This window comes from Rhineura floridana, unplaced genomic scaffold (genome assembly GCF_030035675.1).
Source record: "Rhineura floridana isolate rRhiFlo1 unplaced genomic scaffold, rRhiFlo1.hap2 scaffold_35, whole genome shotgun sequence".
Lineage (NCBI taxonomy): Eukaryota > Metazoa > Chordata > Lepidosauria > Squamata > Rhineuridae > Rhineura > Rhineura floridana.
Window position 1 is genome coordinate 53,247 of NW_026902533.1, and position 12,407 is coordinate 65,653.

The following is a 12,407-nucleotide window of genomic DNA, read 5'->3' on the forward strand; positions in this document are numbered from 1 at the left end:
TGAACTTATAAAATCTGAACAGGGTGGTTTGTAACAGAAGCTATTGGAGGTTGCTAATTCATAGGGTCACCATAAGTCGTAATTGACTTGAAGGCACATAACAACACCCATCCAGTCTATCCCTTAAAGGCAGCTGTAAGAAGTCATATATGTGAATTTCCATTTTTTATATCCATTATACAAGAAAGAAACAATTTTAAAAAGAGGGTGAAGATAAATAAAGACGGAGAAAAAAGTGGAGGTGGCAGTGGGCAATCTGTATGACACAATTACAAATATTGAAATAGTACTATTACAAGGTAAAACATTGCAGGACCAAACATTCATATGCAGAACAGGACAAAATCCTTTTTTCAAACAACTCTAGATATTGTTTTAGAGGAATCTGCAAAATTTAAGAATTTCCACAAAGCAGTCTTGATTTCTTTGTTTCTCATGCAGTAGATAAATGGGTTCAGTGTGGGAGGAATTATGGTATATATCACAGCAAAAGATATATCTAGATCAGAAGGTACATCATTGAAAGCCCTTGCATAGGCAAATAGTCCACTGAATATGAGCAGCAAGACAACAGTGAGGTGAGGAAGGCAAGTGGAGAGGGCTTTTTTCTTGCCATGAACAGAAGGAATTCTGAGCACTGCAGAAAATATCTGCATGTATGTTATTATGATGAAAATGAAGCATCCTAGTCCCATAAAAATTCCTAGAACAATAAGCCCAATTTCAACTAAGTAAAAGTCAGAGCAGGAGAGCTTCAATAACTTTGGGATTTCACAGAAGAACTGGCTGACAACATTAGAACAGAATGTGTTTGCAAAGGTGCCACAAGTGTGTAACATGGCATAAAGAAGACTAGTAAACCACACAATGGCTGCCATCTGAAGGCAGGCTCCTTTGTGCAGAATTGTCTCATATTGTAATGGGTTGCAGATGGCAACATAGCGGTCATGTGCCATTACGGTTAGAAGGGAAAGATCTGATGCTCCAAAAAAGAAATAAAAGAAAACTTGAGCTGCACATCCAGAATAAGAAATTGACCAATTGTTCATAATGGAATTGGTCATAGATTTGGGTATGATGACAGAAACAATGCCTAAGTCCATCAGGGCCAGGTTTGTTAGGAAAAAGTACATTGGTTTATGAAGGTGATGGTCAAGGGCTACTGCAGCAATGATGAGAAGATTCCCAGTCATGGCTGTCAAGTACAGTGCTAGAAACAAAAAGACATATAAGATCTGTAGTTCTTGTACTTCTGAGAATTCCCACAGCAGAAATGTAGACACAGAAGAAGAATTGCTCATTTTGACTTCAGTACTTACATGCAGTCTGTAGAAGAAAGAAGCCAGGAAGTGTTAAACTACTCATATTTTTATCAGTTAATTTAAACAGGATTCATTAATTATAACTATGAAATCCACCAGATATTCCTTGACTAAACCAATAGATGGCAAACAATTGTGATTAGCAAAGATGCTGTAATAATCAAATTTGTAAGTTGAAAATGGTATATGTATTGTTATCAAATTATCAAGAGTGCTGATGTCAATATAACAAATATTAATGTTTTTGTAATACAAAGTAAGATTGATTATGTTAACATGTTTTCTATTCCTGCATACTCTGCTTCATGGATAGCAAACTCCGGATGCTTTTAGACTGAAACTCCCATCAGCTGCAGCCAGGATGATCACAGTTGGCAGAGACTGTAACTGAAGATCATCTGGAGAAAATGACATTGACCACACTTTGTCTACATGATTTCGGCAGGGGGAAATAGGATTTCATAGTTAACATGCTAATAGACATATGAGGTGGTCAACTGACCATTTTCTTTATTTCCTTTACTTGGAAAGGGAGCTCCCATCGATGTCACTTGGAAATAAATTTCAAATAGAAACTGCAGCTACATAGCTGTAGTTTCAAGCAGAACTGGCAACTTAAAGATATGTTTTGTCTCTACTACCTAATGGAGTACCTGACTGGGCCAAATTACTGATTAAAGTCCTGTCACAAGTCATTCTATAGAAACCAGATTTCATAGAAAGTAGTGGCGCCTTTAATGCAATTAGTCAGTAGTGCTGATGATCAATAAGCTTTATTAAAAGATATATCTTTTACAGAAAAGGATGCCAGAGCAAATATCTTTCAAGGTCAGACATACCTTCTCAGTATGGGAACTATCCCCATGGATGGGTCCCAGAGAAGCAATCCCACAGAATCCCAGAGAAAATTTCAATGGTTTGACACTAATCCTAGTTGACTTCCCCAAAACTGACTTCCATGTTTTATACTAGCATGTGCTAAAGGGGCCTGGTTTTTTTCTATGGCATGCACGTGTAATTTGATTTTGTGTTAGATGCACCAGCTAAAATGGGGACTCCTAGGGACTTTTTTTTACCAGTGATGTGCACAGCTCCCCCATCTGCCATGTGGCCCTGATCTGTTGGCCCAGATTGGGCCAGTCTTTTGTCTCCACCTTGGTCCATCCTCAAAGAAATTCAGGAGGTGGGTCTAAGTGTTTTTTTAAATCTTATTTGATGCATATGGTCAGCAGATGTCAGAGGAAGGGTGGGATGTTTTGTCTCCTCCCCCCCCCAATGAGAGCAGAAAGATTCATCATGTGCGGTGCTACTAGTTTGTGATTTGGTTGACAAGAAAATGATGATGTGTGATGGACATGAACAATCTGATGACTACAACATAAAGTGAGTATTTGCATGTCAGAATTCACCCAATAGCTCTAAAACAATACTAGTCTATATGAAGGCAGTTCAAAGAAAGATGGAAACCTACCTTGTACATGACATTGGTCCAACTAGCTTTATAATACCTAAACTGGCTGGGCATTTTTTTCAGGGTTTCAGGCAGAAGTCTTTCCCAGTACTACCTGGAGACTCCAATGCCCGAACCTGGGATGTACCACTAAGGTACAACCCTTCTCCTATCTATCTTGCCTAGTATTGTCTTCTCTAGTATTCCCCGATCTAGCAAAGATATTTCACAATACTGACCTGCTACCTAATTATTTCTGTAACTGGAGATGCCAGGGATTGCAACTGAAAATGAAAACATATATCTGCCCCTGAGATATGGGTCCTCCCCATTTTTCAGCTCTGAGTCACCCAGAGATGCAGCATAGAATAGACATGGAAGAGAGCTGCTATCTGCATGGGTTCATTCTTCCATCATCACAAGATGCATCTCTGTTGAATAAACAGTCATTTGCAGGGTATTAGTGAGATATAATAATTGCTGCATTGGTTCATACTATAATATTATATTTATTTTGAACTTATTTACTGAATCAAGTGACCCTTGTTATGTTATTATATGGGACCATTTGAAAATAGATAGGTGACAGGAAAAGTAAAAGTTGACAAACACCTCTAGATTACGCCAAAATGATAGGATGCAACCAAATTCCCTTAAAAACTTTGAAATACCTTTAGTTGTAAGATCAGATGTCTCCTCCAGCTGCTTTAAGATACAGTGTACTGATCATGTGCTAAGATATACATCCTTGTGACCAAGCACTTTCTATCTTCCTCTGGCACTTACCACTGTACATGTAATCAATGTTTTTGTCTTTAAAAGATTGTGTGTGTAATGATGATAGTTACCAAATGTTGCATCAGCAAATAGTGACAGCATGCTTGTGAAGGAGAGTTATTAAAGGCTCTTTGAGCTTACTCCCAAGAGTCTAGCACACCCGATCAGAAAATGCAGTTGCAACCTCCTGAGCTCTGTGTTGCTTCTTCTACATTTCTAGCAATGTAAACAAATAATTAGTGCATGCAATATGCATCTCATTAATGCATGAAACAGTCACATTTGAACATTCAGTTTATTTGCATGTCTCCAAGTTCTAGTGTTATGAGAGAGGAAGATTTCTTTTCTCTATACACTTTCAGTACACTTTAGAAAAGTTGCCTGAAAGAAGTGACTGTGATGTACACTGGGCTCCATCTGCTTCTCCTGACCAACAACAGTCAACAAAGCTCTTCTAATAGTAGTGGTCTAACAGCAGCTTGGCTCAAGCATGGTTATCCCAAACTTGGTAATACCTATCTGCTACGCTGATGCTAGCTGTTGCTCAGTTACTAGTACTACATAGCCCTGAAAAGAGGAGAGAGTGGTCAGTGACAGCTACCACATAAAAATGTTTATGAGGGAGATTGTGGTTTGTGTGCATGAGAGAGATGGTGGCTGAATAAACATGTGGGTAGGGCAGGTCCTAAGCTATGCCTCATATCAGTCAATTTCAGGCTTATGATTTAAAGTATTATTAAAAAAAACTTTAAATAAGGAAATCAAGAAAATTATAGGTTGCCCTGAATTCAAAAGATAACAATAACTGTTAGTTGATCCTAGAAACGTAGGAGAAATTTTGTTCAGTTTGCCTTTAAAGGAAAACATTCCTAATTCACACTCACTAAGTCAACATGTGTGCTGCATGTGTGGTAAGGGTGTGCTGTATGTGAAAGCTGTTCCTTTCTCAATGCCCACATTCACTTTGACCAATGCCCCCATTTACACGCAGCACTTGGAATGTTGGCCAATTATGAATGCACCCCTGGGGCCAAAAAAAGTTAGCCCCCACTAGTTTAGAATATTTTAAGAAGAAGAATAGAGTTTTATAATGTAACGGAATGGCTTCATACAAAATGTGCCACAACGATATTCTGCATTAAGAATCTACAGCAGAGATTTTGTTGGATGTACAGTATAATAATATTGATAGTTATAATATTGAAAACTGATATTTTTTTATGTTTTTCATACAAATGTCTTCTTTTTCTTCCTCAAGGCTTTGTTGATATGGTTGCATTTGATTCCACTATATTTGAATCAGTTGTATATTATATAAAAAATGGGACATAGATGAAAAAACAAAGGGCTCATCTACACGGTGGTTTACTGTGTATTTGGTGCTACTCACATCTCCTTTACATTTGCATGGTTCACATGACGTGGAAAAGGCAAACAGATGCTATCATGCAGTTTCCCCCCATAAATCCGTACTAACCCAATCCTCTGATAATCCAAAAAGGGAAGGAAAAATGTATTCTCTCCATATCTCTAGGGCTTTTTTATGTTGCTTCAAGCAGTGCCTTTATTTTCTTTCCCCCTATCTTATCCACAAAAGCATAACACTGCTCAAACAAAGACTTGTATTTCAGCTGTATCCTTCCAGAGGAAACATGGATATTCACACTTCCAGGTTTTTTTTAAAGGTTCTGTTTTGTGGGAGACTCAATAAAGAAACCAAAGCCTGTTTTAAGGTTGTTTACTCAGTGGAGTACTTCACTGGAGTAGAGATCACACCCTAACTGCCGCCCAGCCATTAAATCCACCATTTTATTGCCCTTCATACGACATAGCCCTAGCAGCATTAGGAAAGCCAATCAGGTACAGCCACCCCCTCAGACCATACAAGTGAATACATTGTAGCCATTGTTTTGGGGGCCTGGTAGGCCCACTGGTTGAGCATTATCATCCCTGGTGATATATGTTCCTGGCATTATAAGCCCCTTTCCTTAAACTGATAAGCCTGCCTTTTGGCTGTCTTTTGGAGGGCCAGGTTTCCGGCAGCCATTTTGGGGCCTAGCCAGCCTTTTTGTGTGGGCTGTTTTGGAGGCCTCATGCTTTGGTGGCCATTTTGGGTAGACTTTTTGCTGGCAGTGGCCATTTTGAATAGGTTTTCAGCATTGGAGGCCATTTGGTGGGCAATTAACCCCCCCCCTGTTCTGTGGATTGTTAATTTTACTTGCATTGGGTTTTGAAGGCAGACCTGGGGCTTTTAGTGGGAGGCCTGGCTTTGATTAAGCACTCCTTATATGGCCTCAACTTTTGGGCAGTTTATTTGATTAGTGTTGTGGGCCTGCAGTAGTGACAACAACAACACAAACAATAATTTATTTGGTTAATGTTGTGGGCCTTCATCAGGGATGAAAACAACGGTGACAACAATAAATAAATAAAGGTGTCAGTTTTAGCACACATTGAGTCTTTGGAGGAAATGAACCATCAATTTTCAGAGGGCAGACAATAAAGGGCTAAAGTGGTTCAGGGGAAGAAGACTAAAAAAGGTTATTTGTGATACTGATTGGAACATGTTTTGGACCATCTAGCTGCCTTGGAAGGTTTGTCTGGTCAGTTTGCTCTGGAGACTGCAGTACCTGAAGTAGAACCTGTGGCTACAGGGATGCCAAAAGTGGAGGCTGCTGTTCAATCTGCTCTGGGTGAGTTAGATTAGTCTCTGCCCCAGGGTCAATCTTGGGGTTTTCCCAGGTGGCCTTGTATGAGTTCTTAGTTCATGCCTTGGGATACTGGTCAAGGATGAACTTACCCTGCTTAGGCAGGAGCAATTCCCACTATGCATGGGCGGTGTGTTTCCTCTTCATTACAGCAGCCTGTTTGGGATGCCTGTAAACAGGTATGGCAACTTGTGGCTGTGAAGCCAGCCAGTCAAATTTCAGGGGTGGCTCAAGGGGTTGCAGATCCTTCTGTTCAGGCTGGGACAATTCCATTGGATGAGACATCTGCTCCTTTGGGGGCTTATCTATTGCTGGCAACCAATAGAGTGTATTTGGAAATATGAATATGTAGTTGTCTTTTCCTTGCTCTATCGGGAGCCTGAGCAGAAGGACAAGGATAAGCAGGAGGGACAATGAGAAATTTAAGAAGAAGGTTGATGGGGCAATTGGTTTGCAGGGTTTCTGATTTACATCAGGGTTTTGCTTCAGTGGCAGCCTATGTGGGTTTCCACTTTGGTAAAATACCCAGATATTATTTTCACAGCTCACACTGATTTTATGGGATCAGCATGCTGGCCTGTGATGAATCTTTTTGGATGAGGGCAGCAGTTGATTTGAATTTGAAGAGGGACAGGAAGGACCCAGAATTGTGGCTGCAGTATATGATGGTGGCCCTGTTCAATGGGACAGAATTGACAGTGGGCATTTGTTGGGTAAGTCTCCCACACTGGTGCCTTCCCATGGTCCACGGGGCAGGGGGTTCAACCCCCCCTGCTCTGTTGGGAGTTCAGTGCTAAAGGCACTCCTGTAAATTCAGGCATGAATGTTTCACCTGTGCTGGCTCCCACTCCTTTACAGATTGCCCTAGAGTGTGTGGCTTCAAAGGGGACAGCATGGGAAGAAGCCTAGATCTGGTGGCCAGCCCCTGAGTAAGGGCCCCCACCCCAATTAGGGTTTGGAGGCTTTTGGCTTTGTTGCATTACTACCCTAATTAGGCTGGTGCCTTCTTTTGTTCCTGCTTGCTTTGGCACTTGCCGATTCAATCTGCTTCTTTTCTGGGGTTTGTGTGATTCGATCTGGGTTTGTTTTTCTTTTTGTTCTTGTAGCAAAAAGTGTAATTTTTAACTTAAATGCTTAGTAAATCATCAAGGTATTCCATATATTTCCCTATTTACATATCAATGAGGCAGATTACCACCTGAGTCTGTCTCTTATTTATTTATATATATATATATATATATATATATATATATATATATATATATATATATATATATATATATATATATATATATATATATATATATATATATACACATACATACCACCCCATAGCCGAAGCTCTCTGGGCGGTTTATAGTAGCTAAAAACATTAAAAACAAATAATCTTGCCTTGGACTAACCAATGTGCTGCTTAATTATTCCCCTCCCTTTCACTATTCACTATTCTTGAATGAGTTTGTCAGCAGCACTCCAGCATCATCATTACCACCACAAGTGCCACCTTGTATTTTTATTCACACAAACACATTTAGCACAGAGACAGAGAGAAACAGCCTGTGATGAGTTGAGGACAGCAGAAGTGAAAGTGGGGCAGGGCCAGCGTGGGTTGCATGGGTCAGTCTCTCTCATCTTCATCATGTTTCCCCTGCAAGAGGATGAAGATTTAGAATGCTCTGTCTTGTTTGAAAAAACACAACATTGCAGGATGATTTAACAATTATCATTATTTATTTATTATTTATTTATTTTATTTATTTATATTCCCCCCTTCGTCCCAGCAGGAGCCCAGGGAGGCAAACAAAAATGGTAAAAACACCCTAAAGCATCATAAAAACAGACCTTAAAATACATTAAAAACAAAACAACGATAAAACATTTTTAAAAGGCTTTAAAAACATCATTAAAAAGGGTTAAAACATATTGTTAAAAATATGAAAAAGCATTTCTAACACAGACACAGACTGGGATAGGTCTCAACTTAAAAGGCTTGTTGAAAGAGGAAAGTCTTCAAAAGGCACCAAAAAGATAACAGAGATGGCTCCTGCCTAATATTTAAGGGGAGGGAATTCCACAGGGTAAGTGTGGCCACAATAAAGATCCATTTCCTATATTGTGCAGAATGGACCTCCTGATAAGATGGTATCTGCAGAAGGCCCTCACCTGCAGAGCCGCAGTGATCAACTGGGTATATTCACTAGTAGGCAAAAAACGTTGAGGTTTAAGGATGTACCTATAGCCCACAGATATTTCTATCAAACTTTAAAAAGCAGGGAAATTGGGCAGCTATAGTGAATGAACGAGGGGAGCAGGAGACCTGACCTCCTCTCTGAGATATTGGACTGCCCTACAAATTGGTCAAAATGCCAACACAATTCCACCTTGTGGTTTTTCCCATTACAGAGTTTCAAGAACACCTGCACTTGGGTGACTTTCTCTTCTCCTAAAGATACAGGATCAATCTCAGGCCATGGACCTGGCAACCCTACTCCCAACCAATTTCCTCCACCTCCCTCTCCCCTCCACCTTCCTCTCTACCCCTACCTTCATACTCTTCTCTCCTCTTCCCTCTCCTCCCCCATACCTGCCCCTCCCCCAGGTCAGTTTAACCTATTCTAAACATGATTGCACAGGAGTAAATCCCACTGAACTCAAAAAGCATGCAAATGATCAAACCTGCTCTACCCTCTTCCTCCTCCCTTCCCTTTTACCCTTTCCCCTTCCTTCACCCCTCCTCCTCCCCTTTCAATCCCCTCCCCCACCTCCCCTCCCTTCCTCCTTCTGTCTCCTGACCCCTACCCCCTCCTCCTCCTATTTTACCTGTTCCAAGTATGACTGCATGGGAGTAAATCCCATTGAACTCATACGCATGTAAATGATCAGACCTGCCTTTTCCCTTCCCCCTCTCTCCTCTCCTTCTCCCTCTTGCCTTCCTCTTTTCTCTTCCTTCCTCCTTCATTCTTCTCCCTTCCATTCATTCTTCTTTCTCCTCCCCTGCCCCTCCCTCCCTCCCCCTTCCCCCCATGGACAGTTTCACCTATCCTAAGCATGATTGCATGACAGTGAATCCAACTGAACTCAATAAGCATGCAAATGATCAATCCATTCTCAGCAAATTTAAATAGGATTCAGTTTCTTACCTCCCGGATTAAAAAGCAGAGAAATTCACTAATAGGTAAAAAAAAAAAAAAAACCACCAAAAACCTTGCAATGTAAGAACATACCTATAGCCAACAGACTTTTCTAATCAAGCTTTAGGAAGCAGGGGAATTGGGCACCGATAATGAATGCACCAGGGGAACAGGAGGCCTGGCCTACTCTCTGAAATATTTTATTGCATACAAATTTGTAAAAATGCAAACACAATTGGGGTTGGTCTTTCACAGTCCACGCCACTTCCTATTGTTGTGACCCAGTTTGGGAGGGAAGGCATTGATGAGGGTGACACCAACTTTGAGGACTGAGGCAACAAGCTGAGGGAGGGGTCAAGCAGTGAGGAGAGCTCACAGTGTGCCCAGACCCATGGCCCTGACCATTCAACTCCCCCCAATCTTGCCCCCCCTACTGGAGCACAACCTGAACTGTCAGAGACTGCCCTGTCAGAGACTGCTCCATTAGACCCACATCCCTTACCCATGCCAGAGATGCCACTTTTTCAACCTGATTTTCCCAGCTGAGCACCCCTTAGCTTTCCTCGTAAGGGAGTCGCTCCATTCCCTTGATCATTCTGGTTGCCCTCTTCTGAACCTTTTCCAACTCTAGAATATCCTTTTTGAGATGAGTCGACCAGAACTGTACACAGTATTCCAAATGTGGCCGCACCATAGATTTATACAACGGCATTATGATATCGGCTGTTTTATTTTCAATACCTTTCCTAATTATCCCTAGCATGGAATTTGCCTTTTTCACAGCTGCCGCACACTGGGTTGACATTTTCATCGTGCTGTCCACTACAACCCCGAGGTCTCTCTCCTGGTTGGTCACCGCCAGTTCAGACCCCATGAGTGTATATGTGAAATTAAGACTTTTTGCTCCAATATGCATAATTTTACACTTGTTTATATTGAATTGCATTTGTCATTTTTCCACCCATTCACTCAGTTTGGAGAGGTCTTTTTGGAGCTCTTCACAATCCCTTTTTGTTTTAACAACCCTGAACAATTTAGTGTCATCAGCAAACTTGGCCACTTCACTGCTCACTCCTAATTCTAGGTCATTAATGAACAAGTTGAAAAGTACAGGTCCCAATACTGATCCTTGGAGGACTCCACTTTCTACAGCCCTCCATTGGGAGAACTGTCCGTTTATTCCTACTCTCTACTTTCTGCTTCTTACCCAAGTCCTTATCCACAAGATGACCTCTCCTCTTATTCCATGACTGCTAAGCTTCCTGAGAAGCCTTTGCTGAGGTACGTTGTCAAACGCTTTTTGAAAGTCTAAGTACACTATGTCCACCGGATCACCTCTATCTATATGCTTGTTGACACTCTCAAAGAATTCTAATAGGTTACTGAGACAGGACTTTCCCTTGCAGAAGCCATGCTGGCTCTGCTTCAGCAAGGCTTGTTCTTCTATGTGCTTAGTTAATCTAGCTTTAATAATACTTTCTACCAGTTTTCCAGGGACAGAAGTTAAGCTAACTGGCCTGTAATTTCCGGGATCCCCTCCGGATCCCTTTTTGAATATTGGCATTACATTTGCCACTTTCCAGTCCTCAGGCACAGAGGCAGACCCGAGGGACAAGTTACATATTTTAGTTAGCAGATCAGCAATTTCACATTTGAGTTCTTTGAGAACTCTTGGGTGGATGCCATCCAGGCCTGGTGATTTGTCAGTTTTTATATTGTCCATTAAGCCTAGAACTTCCTCTCTCGTTACCACTATTTGTCTCAGTTCCTCAGAATCCCTTCCTGCAAATGCGAGTTCAGGTTCAGGAATCTGCCCTATATCTTCCACTGTGAAGACAGATGCAAAGAATTCATTTAGCTTCTCTGCAATCTCCTTATCGTTCTTTAGTGCACCTTTGACTCCCTTATCATCCAAGGGTCCAATCGCCTCCCTAGATGGTCTCCTGCTTTGAATGTATTTATAGAATTTTTTTTGTTGGTTTTTATGTTCTTAGCAATGTACTCCTCAAATTCTTTTTTAGCATCCCTTATTGTCTTCTTGCATTTCTTTTGCCAGAGTTTGTGTTCTTTTTTATTTTCTTCATTTGGACAAGACTTCCATTTTCTGAAGGAAGACTTTTTCTGTAATGGAGAATGAACTCTGATAGACCATATCTACTCTCATGCCTCTCACCTACAGTCTGAGTTGGTGTTGCACCAAATACCGTGACTGATATTGAGGAAATGTCAAAATGGCCGTTTTCTATCCATAGCACTCAGCACCCTTAATCCAAAAAGACAGGGGTAGGTGGAAGAGATCACCACAAGTGTCAGTGGACCCTACGTCTTCTGCAGAATGTAATTGGGAAGGCTCAATATATGCCACAGGGATGTTGATACCAGTAAAAATATTAAGGTTGCAAAAAGGCCTGTTTTAAATCGCTTCTTTCATTCTTTTAGGCCAGTCGCCAGATGAAGGCTTCTTTAAAAAGATAGGGTTAGGACACTTTTTCTTTCTCTTGCTCCACTTTGGTCCATCAATTAATATATTTATTTCTTTATTTTGCACCAGTATCCAATCTGTACACAGGGATACTCAAAAACTGGAAATATGGCATCCTGGTCTAAAAACATTGCTATAGGCTGTGTTTGTGAAAAGGAGGAAGAGAAAGAGGCAAAACTGAGTAAGTAGAGGAATCAAAGAGCAATCTGTGAGAGAGATTTAGGAATATGGAACTTGGAGCTATTTTATGCTGGTTCATACCATTGGTCCAATTAGCTCATTATTGCTAGCACTGACTGGCAGTGGCTCTCCATAGTTTCAGACAGGGTATTTTCCTACCTAAAGATGTTGGGGATTGAAATGCTAGCCCCATGCTGTAATCATGGGGCATAGTTGTTGGGCAGCTTGTTATCCCAGACAACAACAGGCAAGAGATCATCTTCCCACTGACATTCCAGTTCTCAGGGGACCACCTATGGTCCTAGGCAATCCCACAAGAACTCACTGATAGAGGTGGGACAGACCAAAGCCTTTAAA

The 12,407-nt window shown here is 41.1% G+C and overlaps 1 protein-coding gene across 1 annotated transcript; it reads right to left on the reverse strand.

Moving 5' to 3' along the window:
• Window positions 1–353: 353 nt before the first annotated feature.
• Window positions 354–1,301, reverse strand: LOC133375422 (olfactory receptor 14I1-like). Its single transcript, XM_061606997.1, has one exon. It carries the CDS (start codon window positions 1,299–1,301, stop codon window positions 354–356), a length of 948 nt encoding a protein of 315 aa, XP_061462981.1.
• Between the last annotated feature and the right edge of the window lie 11,106 nt (window positions 1,302–12,407).